The 18,868-nt window shown below is 38.8% G+C and overlaps 1 protein-coding gene across 2 annotated transcripts; it reads right to left on the reverse strand.

Annotated features, from left to right (window-relative positions):
* Positions 1 to 5,909: 5,909 nt before the first annotated feature.
* Positions 5,910 to 9,624, reverse strand: LOC107085439 (coxsackievirus and adenovirus receptor homolog). 2 transcript variants are annotated; one of them, XR_001481262.1, is made up of 2 exons: positions 9,446 to 9,624; positions 5,910 to 6,929 (listed from the first exon to the last, which is right to left on the reverse strand). XR_001481262.1 is itself a non-coding variant. In XM_015375748.1 (2 exons), exons 1-2 carry the CDS (start codon positions 8,869 to 8,871, stop codon positions 6,547 to 6,549), a joined length of 444 nt encoding a protein of 147 aa, XP_015231234.1. In that variant the 5' UTR covers positions 8,872 to 9,022; the 3' UTR covers positions 5,910 to 6,546. The 2 variants fall into 2 exon arrangements, 1 of the variants encoding a protein (XP_015231234.1); XM_015375748.1 differs by lacking the exon at positions 9,446 to 9,624 and adding an exon at positions 8,811 to 9,022.
* Between the last annotated feature and the right edge of the window lie 9,244 nt (positions 9,625 to 18,868).

Consider the following 18,868-nt stretch of genomic DNA (forward strand, 5'->3'; position numbering starts at 1 on the left):
AGTGTGTGTCAAGGCGTGATTCATTTAGAGGCGGGGCCAAAATTGATGACGTCCGAGGCCTCGCTACCGTGATACCATGTGACCGCTTCGGTATGTGGTTCGGGAAGCGCAAGAATTTTGACAGGCATCTAAACAGCCTCAGTGTTCAGTCAAGATGTGGGAGATTGGAGGAGAGCTGCTGTCAGCTGGATAAAATTTGGATAGATTCTAAGAATAAATTGATTGTTTTTCCAACCAATCTAGTTGCTTAAAGTTAATTTGGTTTGAATAAACAATGTAATGATCAAAATTTGAGCAAACCACCAGACATAGTCCAAGTATTTTCTCACAGATCAGACTATATACATGAGTGGCGTCCTCTGTAAAGGACAGACTCTCCCGCTAGAGGTAGATGGTTCAAGACCTCTCTCTCTCTTTTGAAAGTTGCGATTAAACTTAATTATTTTGACTGATGAGACTAATTTGCAATGTTTTGCCCGGGTAAAAATATCGATTGGGAAAATTAGGTCGGTTTAGTCAAAAGATTGGTTGAACACAACTTCCAACCTGATTAAAACCAAAAAACATGGAAAAACTATCATGTTTGAATAAAAATGACTAACACCGTTCATTTTGTTCATCATTGCCCAATTTGCACAAACACTTTCACTGTCTGCTTTAGTTTATTTCACTAAAATGGCAGAAAAACTGTGCACCTTAAATAATTGTTCTAAGAAATTTTAGACTTAAAAAAACTTACAAAAGATTTTATATACACACCAACCATTAACAATTTCAAGGGAACTTAAAAAGAGAAAAAAAGAAAAACAGTTGCAAAAAAAAAATCACCGATTTTATTACAAACTGTAGTTCTGCTGTCCACCAGTAGGTGGTGACATGTTCACATGAAGCCTCATGAACTGTGAGGATCGTTGAAGCAATTTGGCCAAACGGTTCAATGCCTCATGAGGCTTCATCTCACCATCACTGCATGCTGTCTAATAACTCTACCAATTGGGAGCATGTATAAAGTAAAGAGAATTAGTCCTAGCACTGATCCCTGTGGTACTCCACAGGTAACCAGCTAATGCTAAAGCAGTCTGTAGATTGTAGTCTGTAGACTGCTTTAGCATTAGCTGCATGTGCTAAAGCTACAGGCTTAATTTCTGTACATGATTCTATTGCTTATCTTAATGTTTCTAATTTTCTTTTATTTTTTTTATCTAAGTGTGTTTAATAAAATGTGTTGTGTGTGTGTGTGTGGGGGGGATTATCCTTTATAAGGTGTTTTATTTTTCTGGCAGGGTTCATGTTTTCTGTCTGCTTGTTATTGTTGTGTTCTGAGCCAGAGGACTGAATAATCTTTATTCAGATTTCCGGATGAAAATAAAGATTTTTTTGATTAATATAACTTGATCTATGTTTTTATTTGCTTTCCTCCTTTTTGGTTTTACTTTGACATGTCAAGTTTATATTCTGCAAGGGAAGGAGAGCAGCAGAGGTCTGCAGCCCACGCACTGATTTCTATTTATTCACTGGATTACTGATTACCCCAAAAAAGTGAAGACACTGGCCGCCATCTTGGTACTCCCCACTCCCACAGAGATGTGCAGTAAAAATGCCTCCCTGTGCAGCATTTAGCTCCTAAAACCAACAGTTTTCTGGCTGCAGGAAGACGTTCCTAGTCAGTGGATGAACTGATCCTATAGTATAGTCTGTAGTGTGACATTAGTCTGGCTATCTCAGACTGACTGGAAGATATTGACTGAGTTAGCCATTGACATTGGGTCTAACGTTACAAAATAGAAAGTAGAGGAAATAGAAAGTAATTCACTGTGAAATGTTAATGTAGTTATTCTTTATTAAGTGGATTATTCTGTTGTTCCTGTTGCTTTTGTTTTATTTTTCATTTGAAAAAGTCATGAGCTGAAATATTTAGCATGTTTTATTGATGGGAAAAAAAGCAACTCAAACATTTTTAAAGTCTAATGCACAGACACAGGATTAAAGTATACGGCATCATCTATTCACAATTTGCTAATAGAAAAATACTATAGCATTAACAGACATTTACTTGTAATTCAGTCTTTATGAAAAATCTTGAAAACATGCAATATGTAATTACCATAATAATGTAACCAATACATGTATATCACAAGTACATCATCAATTTACCTGTTTTGGCTCATCTGCATTATTCTGCTCCATTAACACATTAATTTTATTGTGATGTTTTGTATAATATGTTATATTGCATGATTTATAGACTTCATTGTTTTCATAATAGCTATGCAAAGTGATGGTCCCATTTTTTTTAATTCTAAGTTAAAGTTAATCCACTGATGCTATGAAACAGCCAGTCTGTGTCAAAGTGATGAATTTATCGTTATTTTAAAAGTCTTAAGTTCCCCTGAAAATGAGAACATCATCGTTGTTCGATGCTGTAGCGCACAGGTTGTTTACATTGAGACCGGTCTAACTGGGGAGTACCAATATGGCGGCCGGTGGCTTCACTTCAACCCCGTTCTACCAACGTGCAATCATCAATCAGTGAATTAACAGATCAGTGAGCCCACGTTGATGACTTCCTGTGTTTTTCATCAGCTTCAGCCAGAGCCCCTGAATGTCTCTGGGTTACATCAGTGAAATTGCAGGAACTTTAAGGAGCTGCAGCCTCATGTTTTCTCAGGTGCTTTGCTGAATTCACCCACAGCAATAGTGTGTGGATTTCATGTCTGTAGAACGAAGCTTTAATGGATCCGGGTCTGATTTTGCTTCTAACAGGTTTTTAATGGGTTTCCTCCTATAGTCGCCCAGGAGACTTGCTTGTACAGGGCATTTTAACATGCATGTGGACTGGTAATGGGGCATGTCACTGGCTGGACTCACAGGTAACCATGGAAACTGAAGGCTGACAGCATTTCACAGCCGCAAATCAGACCCACTAATAACTGAATATGCAGACTATTTGAAAGAGTTGAGGAAAACAGCAACAGCCCTGCAACCAAGCAGGCTGCTTTCATGGAGTAATGTGTTGCTATGATTTTACTCCAGGTAAACAGTGTTTATAGCTTTTTAAACAGGAAAGAAGAATCAATCCCAGACCTAATTAGGGTAACCATTCCCCTGCTCTGTTAAACTGGACCCAGCCTGCTGCAGCTTCTACATCTGGCATCCCCAAAGTCGGTCCTCGAGGGCCTTTGTCCTGCAGGTTTTAGAGGTTTCTCTACTTTAGCACAGCTGATTCTGATGATTGCAGTTCAGCAAAAGCCTGTTAATCAACTATCATTGTAAATCAACTGTGCTGGAGCAGAGAAACCTCTAAAACCTGCAGGACAGCGGCCCTCGAGGACCAACTTTGGGGATGCCAGATGTAGAGGTTTCCCTGCTTCAGCACAGCTGATTCTCATTGACAGCTGATTAACAGGCTGATGCTGAGCTGCAGTCATCAGAATCTGCAGTGCTGAGGCAGAGAAACCTCCAGCAGGCATCCCCAAACTCGGTCCTGGAGGCCTGCTGTTCTGCAGGTTTTAGAGGTTTCTCTGCTTTAGCACAGCTGATTCTGATGATTGCAGTTCAGCAAAAGCTTGTTGATTAACTATCAATGTAAATCAGCTGTGCTGGAGCAGAGAAACCTCTAAAACCTGCAGGACAGCGGGCTTCCAGGACCGACTTTGGGGATGCCTGTTTTAGAGGTTTCCCAGGCTTTATTTATAAAGATCCATATAGTAGGGATACTTTTTTTTTATTTAGAAGTAATTATTATCTTTTTTTTTTCAATGTTTGTATTTTAAATGTACAAAGAATGTACAAAATAAAGAGTAAGACTTCAAAATAGTGATTATATTGTAGCCTATTTCACTGGACTGGGTTTATATAAACAAGGAAATAAGCAGTAAAAGCTTAAATACCTTTGAGTTAATAGGAATAGCTCAAATTTAGGGCTAAAAATGTTTCAATCAGGAATGGTAACCAGGTTTCTAAATTGATTGGATTTTGATTTTGTGATATTAACAAATTATGTAGGAGATCAATTCTATCAGCTGAGGAGCAGCTTCGACTTAAGGATTAAAATCTTAATCAGATTAGTTATTTCTAGACGAAGCTCAGGGGAACATCATTCGCTACAGGGGTGGTTGATCGAGGAGGCTGAGAATAAACCTTAATATTTCTTTTATTTTGAAAAACAGGCCAGAAAGAAATGGAGGATTAATGGTGAGGTTTCTTTCATTTTGGTTTTACTTTAGGACCAGATGTGATTTATATTAACGGCTCACGCTGTCAGGAAAAAGTGGGAACTTGAGGACTTTTGCTGCACAGTGAGATAGACAAGATTATCCTTTGATTATTTTGGTACCAAAACACTTGAAATGTGATTTTTTTTGTTTTTTTTTCATGAATAGTGTTTATTTGGATGGATCATGATCAGACTGAGTATTTTCCTCTGACTCTCTAAACCTAAAACAATGACTAATCAAAACTGGCAACAATTATAAAGACTAAACTAATAGTTAGTTTAGTCAAGTGGACATTCGTTATCTATTTATTTTTTAAAGGTCATGTAGCAGTTGTGGTTCTAAACTTGATTTTAGCTGCACTGAATGCAAAGGCTGCAGAAACTGAAAACCTCCCAGTCTGGATAGTTTTCCTTTCTAGGAAACAAACACTTTGTTGCCCAGTGAGATATAAACCTGATTCTATATTAAAGCTCAGATCTCAGTTAAACATTAACAATATTTACAAATATATTCAGAATTTAGACCAATTTCAGGTTCATATGAATGAAAAGTGATCAAGGAACCAAATCCTGCAATAATGTCAGAAACTAAGAGCTTCATGTGACGTTAATTATAATCAGACTTCCTCCTCTTTCAGTGATGATTTTACAGTAAAAACATTATTTTAATGCAGTAAACTGGGAGATTAGTGAATGTTTTCACATTGCTCCTTTACCAACCGATGGAAACGTTTCAATCTAAGCTGGAACGCAACATCAGAGCTGCAGTTTTCTAACTTAAAGTCTGCAAAGTTCTATCCCACTGAGGAAAAATTGGCTGTAAGCATTGAAAAGACTTTATTTCCAACTAAACAGCATTTGGTTGAAAACTGGAAGGTCAGACGCTGAATTTTCATTTTTTATGGGTTTGTAATGTTTTTTCATCCATCTGAAACGTGTTCTATGAGGCTGAGGTCAGGTTCTGCCCTCCATGTCTTCGTGCTCCGATCCAAAGCCATGTTGGAAGAGGAAGGATCCGGATCCAAACTGTTCCCACAAAGCTGGGATTGTCCAAAATGTCCTGGTTTGCTGAATCATTCAGTTCCTGTTACTGGAACTAAGGGGCCAGCCCAGCAGCTAGAAAAAAAAAAAAAAAAAAACACACCATAACCCCCTGATTCTGAGGCGTTGCTCTTGGTGACGTATGGTTTGGATGCAGCTGATCAGGAGCAGATCTGATGTTTTGTGATTCACCTTTTCTCACTATGATCATCAGCATCGCTGGCCTCGCTCCGTCAGCTGAGGCGACCACTGCCTGGAGGAGCTGCTGTCGTTCCCAAACATTTCTATTTAATGATACATCACAGTTCAACCCTGGAATCCACTTAGCTCCTGCAGCGACCCATCCTTTCACTAAAGTCTGTAATAAGTCTGCAGGCCCAGGTGATTTTATACACCTGCAGCCATAAAAGTGATTGAACTCCTTAGTCTAGTTAATTGGATCGGGGAGTGAATACTTTTAGGTATAAAGTCTATGAGCTGCTCTGAAACTAGGGAAGATTTCTCTCTGAAACAGGTTGCTGCTATCAGGCTATGGCGACGGAGCGCTTCCTCCTTTCTCCACAGGAAGTGACATCAGCTGTTATAAATGGGTTTGAAACCAGCAGCTTTCTCTGATCTGGGGCTTCATGAACACAAAAGCTGTTATAACAGATTGAATTAATGCTTTATTAGCCTGGAAAGAACTTTAACATTTCATTACAAATAGCTTATCTACAAACAAAGTGATTTTTTTTATTACATCTGCAATATAAAAAAATTCATAAAATCATATTAAAAACGTTTTTCCATTAAACAAAATTTTTGCCAGGGAACAACCAAGGTGCCTGAGGCTGCTGACGGACAGAGGATGCCACATAGCAGGAAAAGTGCAAAAGGTGCAAAGCAGCTTATAAGTCTCATATATTTCTGATAACAGGGAATATTTCAGAGAAATAAGAAACGTTCTCACATTCAGTATGATTCAGATCAAATCATTCCTGTTCGGTTCTTTAGTTCCGGTTCCATTTGGAAGGAACTTAATCTACACTTTGACAAAGCACGTTTTTTGATAAGAACAAAACAGACGATAATCAGAAAAAGTAGCGGCACAATGATCCCAACTAGAGCGAACAATGTTTTAGCCGCATCCGTTGTTCCCTCGTCTTCTGTGTTCTTGGGTTCTTCTTCCTCTTCTGTTCCTGCAGAACAGAAACAAGAGAAATCTGCATGAGAACAACCATAGCATCAGACTTTAGCTTCCATCCAGGTGAACCGATCTGATATTCATCTCTGACGTTTATCACAGTAAATCAGGAGGCAGTGGACCCATTGGTCCGACTGGGACCCTCACCTGAGACACTGAGGTGGACGAAGCTCTGAAACTCTCCATCAGCTCCACCTGGGTTCTGGGTAACGATCCGACACACGTAGGTTCCTGCATCCGTCATGCTGAGGTTCAGCAGAACCACGGAGAAGTCTCCGTCCTTCATGGCCGAGGCCTCCCTCAGATGGACCCGTCCTCTGACCGAGTCGTCCTGGTAGGACGGGTACTGACGGTCTTTACGGTAGAAGTACACATAGTCCCGTCGACTGCTATTTTTGGTCCAGGTGAAGAGTTTGATTTCTGCGTCTCTGGGTCCAATGCAGCCCAGGGACACGTTCTGTCCAAGTTTCCCTCTCACTTCCTGCTGATCTGAAAGATCCAGAGAAGAGGAAACAGGTAGGAGTCAGAACCTTCCTGGATATGAACTATAATCCATTTTGTTTTTTATCTGTGACTAAATGTCTGGAATCAAATGTTTGCAGATGACATCACTCTGTTGCTTTAACAGAGATACAGGAAATGCTGCACTTTATGCGATTAAAATTACTTTGGTTGAATCCTGTTGTGTGTTTGATGTTTTTTAATGAGCCCCAAAGACAATAAAGACTAGTTTCTAAAACGCCATCATTAAAAAGCCTCTTCTGACAGAGACTCAACCAATGACAGCCTTCTGTTCAGGAAACTCCACCAAGATAGCTGTCGCTAGCTTAACTAGCAGGCGGCAGAAGGAAGACTAGACGCTATTTGGGAATAGCCACTGGGGACACAGGTAGTACCTCTGGAACTGGGGAAATCAGCTCCCCCTGCTGGGAGTACCACAGAATTACAAGTGTGCCTGGACCAAAAAAAAAACAAAAAACCCCAAACTATAAACTGCTTTCCTGAAATGGCAGAAAAACCCCCAAAAGGGGCTAAAAGCTCAACAATAAGACCTAACTTTGAAATGTTTGCCACATGGCTTAACCCTCGTTGAAGTGCCACTAACGGTCATGTATTGGGTGCCGGGGTTCAGTAAAGGTCACCTGATTCTGCTCTCCTCCATACATGCTGTGCACAGTCCTTACTCAGAAAGTGTTGAAATAGTCCATGTTGCTTTTGTAATTAATGCTTTTATTCATGTTTTTCTTTATTTCCCCTGGTTCTGTTGGATACAGCTGATCTATTCCATGCATATCTGTAATGGGAGCAGTTCCTGCTGAAAATGTGTTCCTATGGTTGCGGGTTCTGGCTGCAACTAATGATTATTTGGCTAATCGATTTATCTGATGATTATTTTTTTCAATTAATCGATTAATAATCCGATAGCAAAATGTTCCTTAACAAAGATTTTAATGAAATAAACCAGCTGAAACTAAAACTTTTCCACTTTAGGAGTTCTGGGTAAAGTAGACTGATTTTATTGATCTCACAGTGGGGAAATTACCTAGTTACATCAGCTCAAATACTTAAAGGAGAAGAAAAATGTGCATGGCATATATACAGTATAGACAGTGTATCCAAATACGACAGCTTTCGACAAGAAAAAAATATTTTTGTCTTAAAGGAAAAAGGTTTACCTATTTTTGTTATAGAATTTTGACATAATTTCTGCTCTAAGGGGTCGCTCTGCCAGCTAAAGGCCTGTTTTAGAGTCTGTAAATTCAAGTAACTGTTAATTCAAGTAGAAATTTTAGAAACAACCTCAAATTACTTTTTTTTTTACAAGGTGTGATTTCTTTTTGCACGCCTGAACTTTAAGTTGTAAAAACTATTTGTGTGCAACTTTTCACACTAAAACATTAAATATAATTCACATCTAAAATGCAGTCATATATATACATAAAAACTATATTTTCCTGTTGTTTTTATCAGCAGGTTTCTGGTCTCCTGGGATCTGCTGTTATCATGCAGGATCAGACCCACAGGTTGTGGTTCTGTTTTGTCAGAAAGTGAAACCTAAAGCTGAGCAAACTGCTTTAAGCAAAGTCATAATGAAAGTTTCAAAACAAAAAACAGCTGTGTCACGTGACATTTGTTTATAAAGATGGGCGCGTCAGGAAGCGTTAATAAAAATAAATATATTTAAACTGCAACCCCTCAGAAACGCACCTATTATGGTAAATTATCGACCACAGGAGGAAACTAACTTTGTTATGATGCATGTTGGTCTAGAAATAAAGATCATAGATTTAACAGTTTCTGCTCTAAAACAGAAACCGAACATTAACATTTTTAAACATGTTTATCTGCCTCTAAATGCATCATTCTTACCTCTGAGTGCAGAGTTCAGCTCAACCAGCTGCAGGATCAATAAAAGAAAAATCAAAGTCATACTTCGGGCAGATGCCAGGAGGCCAAAATGCGTCTAATTCAATAAGTAATATGTAACTTATATAAAAACAGTGAAGAAATAGGCCTGTAATTCCATATCTACGGTAAGTTTCAATCCTACAGCTGCTGTTTTGAAGGACAGGATGTTTACGATTTAGTTTGCACACGGCACTGTTGTGGGGAAAAAAGAAAGAAGCAGTTATTTTGCACTCGGCACTGCAGCAGTGCCGAGTGCTTTTTTCCATTTCCTTTTTTTCTGACCCCACACAGCATGGTTAATTCATTACTAAAAAACTGTCATAAATGATTTTTTAAATCAGAATTCTTTAGACCCTCTCAGCCACCCTGAGATTGAATCTTTTCATAACAAAATCAAAATAACATAACAAAATTCCGACTATTGAAATGTTTAAAAAAGAGCAGAACATCAAAGATGAGTCCCATCCTGCTGGATTAACACTTAATAAACACGATAAAAAAACTAAAAAAAAAAACTGAGTTAGACAGAAAAGCTGAGAGAAAAGAACTAAAGTCTCCACCGTTTAAAAACCACGTGCTGATCAGTGATCACTCACCCGGTCCAAGTCTTCATCTTTGGTATTTTTTAGGCTCTAAACATCAACTGGTTCCGTTTCCAGAGCTGCAGGCGAACAGTGGAAGAAAAATCCAAGCAGATCAGATTTAATCCAGTTAAAGTCCGGTTAGAAGCGACCACCGAGCAGCCGGTTAATGGAAACCTTCTTTCTCTGCCTCTTCCTCTTTGTCTGGTTGGGTTTAATGGCGGTTGGCAAAAACTTTTCTGTGGATTACCGCCACCTACTGGTGAGGAGGGTGGATCAGAATGGCCCTATTCATAAAGATACTTATATTTATTTACCTATATATCTCTATCTATATTACTGCTATAAATATACTAAATCCTCATAATTATTCCTGTTAATATCAAATATTTAAATAAATATTAATAAAAAATTATTTTACCTTTTCTGCAGAATATCCATCAAATTCAATTTAACTTTCTCCTTATTTGGGTCTCTAACCAAATTCTTTCTTTCTTCTTCATACTTCTTACAATGCATCACTACATGTTCTAATGTTTTGTCTTGTCCACAAAGCTCACATCTGCCTGATATATGTTTCCCTATTTTGAATAATGTATTATTTATTTCCTTTATGCCCAAAGCTAAGTCTTGAAACAACTGTTTCCTCTGATCTGCTTCCTTCTGCTCTCCTCATTTCTCAGACTTTCCGTTGAATCCTATAAAACCGTCTTCCTCTCCTTTCTTCTTTCCTTTGTTTTTGCCACCTTTCCTTCATCCTTTGTTTAATGATACTTTTCATTTCTGTCTCACTTAAGTTAATCATCATATCAATGGTTTTATTTTGTGATGCTTCCTTAGCAATGTTATCGTCAATTTCCTTTTCTTTAATACCTATATGTGCTGAAACCCAAATAAATATAACACTAATATCCATCATTTGAACTTGATATAAAACTTGTTGTATTTCAATTAAAATGTCTGATCTACTTTCCCAGCTATGATTTTGTATACTGATTTAAGCTGAACTCGAATCTGAACATATTAGGGATCTCACTTCCTCTATCCATTGTAATGCTAATCATGTTGCTAATAATTCTTCTGTTTAAACTCATAATTCATTATTCATTCTCCTGTTTACTTTGATATTGAACTCTGGAACATAAAATGCAATACCAGGCCTCTTACTCACACTTTTTGATGCATCTGTATATATTTGAATAAAACCATAATAACTATTAACATATTTCTGTATCAGTTTATGTTGAATATTGCCGTCCTTTACCTTTTCTAACCATGTCAAATCCACTGTAGTTTCAGGTATGATCCAGGGAAGGATTGCTGATAACGTTTGGACTACATTTAATTTCATCTAATTTAAGTTCTCTTAGTTTTTCCGTACTAACCATCCAAACCTTCCTGTTTGTCTCCTTTCCCAACACGGCTGCAGTGTTTTTTTGTAGGATGATCTTGACCATGATCCTGTAAACTAACCCAGTCATTTAGCAACAGTTGTCCTGATTTCCAGTTGCATTTCTCCAGTTTCAACCTGCAGCCTCTTCCTGGTTCCAAGGAAGGAGGAGCCATCTACTGCTGGTTACCTCCATGCTGTTAAATCAGGCCAGAAACTTTAAACCTGAAATAATTCATTATTTATAGTCTGTTATATCAGCTCACACACCCCTGAACTATAGACTCCAATGTTTAACTGACTGATTAACATTTAGGTTGTAGATTTTCTTTTTTATCTTGATCAAAATTGTATAATGGCGCCATCTAGTGGCTCTGATGGGTCATACCCTGCACCACAGGCAGCAGTTTTCCAAAGATATAATGACCCCTTAATAAACACTAAAATAATGGGTTAAGTGGTGTTTCAGTCTTCTGGCCCCATCCTCTGTAGTAGAACATCTTTCTAAAAACATTCAGCAAGTGTGCATCCCAGTGGAATGAGTTGTTGGACCCTTTTTGACCAGTTGCTTTAGCTGATGAGAACAAAGGTCTGACTTTTAATTTTATTAACTAATCTAAATCCAAGAAAAGGTTGTTGATTCCCAACCAGAATACCATTAAGTCTTGGAAATGTCTCAGTTTGGTGTTAATTTACCCCTAAGCACAGAAGTGCAGAGCAGCTGCTCTTTTGGCAAATTGCTGTGGAGACCACTGCTGGTACATTTAGAGCTACTTTTCATTTAGTGGTTTAATGCCGGTGAATTCAATATTTTTACTGCTTCCACTATTAAACTGGCCCATGTAACTGAACCAGACCTCACCTTTAATGGTCCTAACTTTAAGGCAGGTACATACAGTGGTGGTATGTTTTGGTTAAGATGGAGCAATTGGTGTAACACCATAAAAATCAGTTGACTGGTGGCTAGAAAAACATCACCACCTGCAACAAAGGTAGGCATGAAGCATACGGTTGCGTTACATAGGAAGATGTGTCAAGAATCATAATGTGACCAGATTCTGGTGACTTTTAACCTGCAGTGTAGAAACAGAACAGTTAGAGCAGCCTGAGCATCAGAGCTAACCTGCAGTGTAGAAACAAAACATGTTTTTGTTTCATTGCATTTATCAAGTGTTGCATGGCATATAGCAGCGGGTAGCACTGTTGCCATGCAGCAATAAGGTTCTGGGTTCGATTCCTGGCTCGGGGTCTTTCTGCATGGAGTTTGCATGTTCTCCCTGTTCAGGCGTGGGTTCTCTCTGGGTGCTCCAGTGTTGTGTCAGATGAGCATACCCTGTCAGACCATCAAACATGTAGTCAATAACTGTTTATCCCTTTAGTTTTGTATGAAAAATAGACCTTAAACTACCTCAACACCATTGTATACCTTTAGTCATGTACAAAAAAGCAATTTAAGCACTTGCGCTTTGGTGTTTTTTGAAGCGTATGGTGATCTGAACTTAATTTTTTTTTTTTTACATCACTAAGTGGATACACGCCCCTCAAGATAGTTTAGTCTATTTTTTTTGTACAAAACTAAAGGGAAATGCAAATCTGATGTCTTGCCCATGCGTATTAACTATGCTTATGACGCATACGTGGGAGAAGATGGATGGATCCATCCATTTTCCATCACGCTTATTCTAGCTGGGGTCACCCCTTGTGACCCCCTTGTTTGTTTATTTATTACATAATTAACAAGTGCATAGAAAAAAAGAAGAGAACAGTTACTGCTGCTCATCTACCTTTTCTAAATGTCACCTATATAAAAAAATCCAGCTATTAAATATAAAAATGAGTTATAACGGTGAACCATAAAAAACATAGAAACTATAACCCAAACGAAACAGCGCTATAGCCACAAACTTAGCTAAAGCTAGTCATGTCCTAAAAATTAATTAAGCTATGAAAACGTCAAACCTAACCTTGTTTCTTCAGATACAGAATATGGTGGATTGTTTCTGGTAAAGCTTAGTTTAACTCCTCCAGAATACGACCACAGATACTGAAAGATGCTAGGTAAAGGAATGCTACGGACAACATGTGTTCATTTGGTGAGAGCAGGGAAGGAGCAGCTGTTTAATTACATTATCTTAAACTCATTGTCTTGGTTCAGACTTTTTGGACAATGAGGTTCATAACAAATATAACCCAGAAAGGAGCAATGAAGTAATTCCAAACATCAGAGTTTCCATAACTGCAGTTTCTTCATATTCTCTGATGTTTTGACACATTATCTTTGTGACACTTTACATTAAGGTTTAAAGAATGTGAATAAAGAACACACAAGGAACAAGGCATGAACTAAAGGTTAGTTAGCCAGTACTAACTGGGAATTACTCAGCCCAGCCTGATTTGGGGATTTAGTTCAGTTATCTGGAAAATACAGAATAACTTATCAGGAACCAATGAGTAGTTATCATGGAAAACAAAGATAACCTAATAAGGAACTGATGGGTAGTTAACCAATACTTTTAGGGGATTATCAATAAGTTACCATAGAAGCAGAGGAGAAATTCTCTACTTTAGCTCTGAATAAACTCCACACCTCTGAGGTAGAAGCTAAATTGAACATGCTCCCACATACAAGCAGCTTAAATTGGCTTTCTCTGGAGGGTGGCTGGGCTCTCCCTTAGAGAAAGGGAGAGGAGCTTGGTCATTCAGGAGAGGCTTCTCCTCCACATCCAGAGGAGTCTGATTTGGCTCAGACCTCTTTTTCTGATGCCCTCCCTGTCAGGTGTTCCAGGCAGATCCCACCAGTGGGAGGCCTGGGGCAAGACCCAGGACTCTGGAAGGACCACATATGGTGGCCTGGGAGCACCGGGCTTCCCCAAGCACAGTTGGAGGTGGAGTTTTCAGAGAGGGAAGTCTGGGAGTCTCTCCTGAAACTGCTTTCCCCGCAACTCGGTCCTGGATAAGGAGGGAGGCGAGTCATACAGGTACGAGAACTGTCTTTACACCAAGTCCTACTACTCATGGTAGATTGTGATATTCGGATTTCAGGACTTGAACAATGGATGAGAATCAGAGGACCAGCTCCCCATACGACCATGTCCTATCTCTCTAAAATAAATGTTGTGTTTGGGGTAGTCCCTCTTTCTCATTTTTTACCGCCTGTTGTGGGTGTACCACAAGGCTCTATTCTCGGGCTCCTTCTTTTCTCCTGCTCTCTCTACCGTTTGGAACTATTTTTCCATTGAATTGTATTTCTTGAATTGTAATAAACGTATCACTGACCCTAACTCTGCATTTGAAGCCTTTTTCCCCATTTTAGAGATTAAAATGCGCTGTGCCCTAAAGTTAAATACCGTAAATATGTGATAAAATCATGATTCTTTAGACTTATCTTAGAGATTAGGTCCCCTCTGCTCTAGGTTAACGTGGCATACGATATCCAGTGGGTTTATAACCTCCCTGCTCTCCTATTCTAAGTCTTTACAGGAATTTGCCCGAGCACTTTGTCACAGGTTCAGCCTGTATAACATTGCAGGAGTGTGATTTCCAACAGCTACAAAAACACATCATTCTGGTATTGGCCTACTTGCACTGTTTGACGATTAATTTTAGGACAATGTTCATATTTATTTTGTTTAAGTCTCTTAATAGCCTAGTGCCACCATATTTTTCCAATGGATTCTAGACACAACTCTACTACTTCCTGAACTTAAGGCAGCTCTTTTGTATCCTGTCTTTCATACCTGGATTAACTGATTAATCCAGGTGTGTATGGCCAATGGGTACTGAGGTCAAGCACACCTGGATTAATCAGATAATCCAATAGAAAATGACAGGAAACAAAAGAGCGGCCTTAAATTCAGGAAGTAGTGGAGTCGTGCATAGAGCCAATGTTCTCATCCTATAGGTCCACAGACCACATGCTACTGCTGTTTCCTAGGACCTCTGGACCGATCTGCTTCTGCTTATAAGCCAAACTCCTTCATTTTATGTCTTTAAATATCATTTTAAAGCATATTTCCTCTTTATCTTATAACACACTATGTCTTTCTCTTACAAAGTGGGTGAGAACAACATTTGTCAAAGTTTATATATTTCTGTTTATATTTTTCTTGTTTACTTGATTTAACCATCACTTCTGTAGTTTGTTTAGGTTTTGCATTTCTGCAGATTATTCTTCTTGGTTTTTGTTTGATTATCTAACTTTTTAACTACTTTATTTTGGTGAACTTACCTTACCTGTGTTTCAGGAGGAAGTGTGATCTCACTTCCTGCCATTATGACTTCCTCTGTAGAGCTGAGGTCACAGGGATGCGGTTTGGTCATGGTGATGGTTTTGAAGATGTTGCCTAAGGTTATTGAATGTAACATAAGCAAGTTAAAGAGTAAACTGATTTGCCAAATTGTATGGGAGAGTCCATTGGAGGCCATCTTGTCTTTCAGACATGAAGGTATAAGCAGAGACGATGGAGCGGTTCAGAAGAGAGGAGAACCAGGTCACTTTAGCAGGGTGCAATTTACTTTCATTATGGTTGATTTAAGGTCTGTTAATGTTCTGTTTAGACATGTGTAGGAAATTTCCAGTGTACCTCACATTTATAATGTGCGAACATACCGTAGTACTGTAGGATGTGTAAGTCATGGTTTTTTGTTTATTTTTTCCTACTTGCTTTGATTCTGTTTTATCTTCCTGTATTTTAATCATGTAAAGCACTTTGCATTGTCTTTGTACTGAATTGTGCTATACAAATAAATTTGCCTTGCCTTGCCTTGATGGTAGTGCAGCACTTTGATTAACCATTTTTTTCAAAGTGCTATAAAAATCAATACAGTGTGTTGGCGTCATCCGATTTTAAAAGACTTGAGGATTAACATTGAATTAAGCAAAGTCTTCAAATACTTATATACTTTTCATATTGTCATCATGGGGTTTTGTGTGCAGAAAGGGATTCATTTAGTGCCGTTTGAAGTACAGCTATAGTGAAAGTCAAGTGTGAAAAAAGTGCATTGCTGTGAATAATGGGGATCCCCAGTTTCAGTCATTGCTGCCAATCACTACATGGAGTCTGTGGAAAACAGAGCGCTGAACTCCTACATAGGAACAACACCTCTAAACCACTGAGTGGGTGAATTTCTGATTGAAAAGCTGACTTATACTTTTTTTTGTTTTTATTAAACCTATATGTGTCACTTCGGTGCACCCAGGGGGGTCTGGACCTCATGTGGGAACCCTGGCATTGGTCTATGGTGGAACAGAATTGTTCTGGTTCAGATGAAAGGAAAGATGGATTAATGTGACCTGTTTGACAGACCCAATCTGCTACCAGTCGCCATAGTAACCCTGAAGATAAATCCCAAACATGACATAATTCAGCCAGAACCCCTTCGACCTGAGAGTCAATATAGTCTCACGGCAGGAAGGAAGAGGGTTTATCTGCTGCGAGGCAACAGAACTAAACATTTCCACCTCAGAGGACTTTGTGGAACGATGAGACCTACATGGTCTCTGTGGCTGCTCCGTGAGTACCACCTTTAATATCCATTAATTTGATTAAAATCAGACCCAGAAAATAGAAACAAGACTTTTCTATTATGTTCAATGCAAAAATAGCGTATTTACCTTGATTTTGGCAAAATGTAAAATGATGTGCAAAAAACTACTTCTTTTTTAAGTGAATAATATCCAGCTACCTAATCTTAAGGGCAAAAATACTCCGATTAACCACAAATACATGCATTCTAAGAATTTCTTACTGACTTTTAGATATTTTTTATTTTTTTGCTGAGTTTTGACAACTTTTCATGAAACAAACTTTTTGTAACAGTTAATTGAAAATATATGGCCAAAAATAAATGCTTTTTTCCGGTTATTTTTAAGAAAACATCTGTTAAACTGCAGATGGATGAGAAGGGTGATGGATAATGTTGCAGAGACTGCAATAACTGCATACTAATAACCATAAAACATACCTTTTGTTTTCTGATCAATGCTGACTGTAATTTAAGCAATCAGCTTATTTTTTTTTTTAAAGCAAATACGTTTCTCCATTTAATAAGGTCAATAAAAACACCTGAAACACGTGTTAAACGTTGTGCAGAAATGCAGCTAATCTAGCATAACTAATGACTCCACTTCTGATATTCTTACAGTTTGGACCTCACTACTGCGGGTCACAACTGAACAAGGTCAGTATGTTTGAATGCAAAAATGAAAAACATACTTTAGAAAGACAGGATGTACTATCTGAGTATCAGACTTCCTGACCTAAGCCACAGCTAGAGAGAAAAACACCCTGAGAAACCTGCAGATGCAGGAAATAAAACAATTAATAATTGTTAGACTTATTCTTATTGATGCTGTCTGTTAATCCCTAATAATACCTGCCTGCTGCGGGTCAGAACTTATGTTTTCCAAAATGGTTTATCTAATTAGGACAGTTCTGTCAGGATAAAATTCATCTTCATTCTGCACGTGGCAAAGATTTGGGAATAGAATGAGAGCGGTGTGCTTGATCTAAAAACAGTGTCATATTTTGATAAGCTTGGAGCCATGGATGTCATGGCATTATGGAGCTGTATAGGCTACGTTCACACAGCAGCCTGAAGTGACCCAAATGAGAGTTTTTTTTGCCCACATGTGACCTGGATCTGATCTTTTCATGACAGTCTGAACAACACGGATCTGATTTTTTTTCCAATGCAACCCAGGACACTTGGTGTCAGAAACTCAGAACGTAGGACCCAGAATTCAGACGAGACAATGTTTATTGAAAAAGCTGCATGCAGCTGCTCATCTGCTTGGATGCACCAACCTGGAAAAGCTTGAAACTGAGACACAGCGATTCAGGAGAGAAAAGGAGCAGCGATCAGCAACAGCCAGAGCATGCAGAAGCAACAAGGGATCCAGAAGGGATTATCAAAGATGGGTCTGAGGTCAGCAACAGATGAAATCCAGGTAAAACCCGGAAACACAGGACAGACAAAACAGAGCAGAACAGGGGCGGGCAAAACTCCGGGGGCAGAAACAGGTCAGGATCAGGCAGAACTAAACACTAGAATTAAACTCGATGAAAGCTTGAATAATCTGGCACAATGGGCTGAGAACCGGTGGAATAAATAGCAGAAGAAACAGGTGGATCATAGAAGAGATAATTAGGCTGGGGTGGAGCCAACCAGATGAGAGGAGGAGGAGTAAAACCTACCCTATGGTGCCAAGATCATGACACTTGGCTCTGTGGTCCTGAATCCGATACGTTTCTGATCTTTTCAAATGCAACCTGTGTCTGAAGAGCCAGCTCGCATTCATCCGACCTCAACACCATTAGTAGCTGACAAAAGATGCCCTTCTGGGTCTTGCTATACAGAAGCAACAAGAAAAAACAACAACCATGGCAGACGATAACGCGGAGAGTAGTATTTATTTTAACCATCATGAAATGATTGAGTTTTTAAGGTTGGGAAAGATAATTAGATAAGGTCCAGCACTACCATCCATGTTTATTACCGTAAACACAGAGCACGGTCCCTTGTGATGTCATGGCGTCCTCTACTGTGCATGTAGGACACTTAAGCTGTATGAATGCAGTTCCCACAGGAGATCACAATGAGTCACATATATTTGGAAATGTGAACAGCAACGCAAAAAAAATCTGATTTTACAAAAAAAAATCGGAATTGAGCATCAAGGCGTGCAGTGTGAACGTAGCCTATGATGCGTCTTTAACTGTGATTCGTGGGCCACCTCAACAAGGTGTGAGCCTAATTGGTAAGCAGTTAGCTTCTGTAACTATAAGCAACTTCTCTGATCTGAGTAAGAAAAACTAAGTAACAATTTCTATCTGAATCTGTTTTCATGTCTCATGCTTATTTAAGACTTAATTTTTAAAGAGTTTTTCCCAAATTTTTAGAGTTTGTTCCGAGTGCACCTCTTTTCAGGAAAATAAACCAGACTGAAAGCTTCAAGGCGGAAACACAGAGCTTTTCATATTGTCTGTAAAAGTTCATTTGTGCTCAGGTGCTCTGACTGTGAGTCCCAGCAGATCTCAGTTCTTTGA

This window comes from Cyprinodon variegatus, unplaced genomic scaffold (genome assembly GCF_000732505.1).
Source record: "Cyprinodon variegatus isolate N-32 unplaced genomic scaffold, C_variegatus-1.0 Scaffold125, whole genome shotgun sequence".
Lineage (NCBI taxonomy): Eukaryota > Metazoa > Chordata > Actinopteri > Cyprinodontiformes > Cyprinodontidae > Cyprinodon > Cyprinodon variegatus.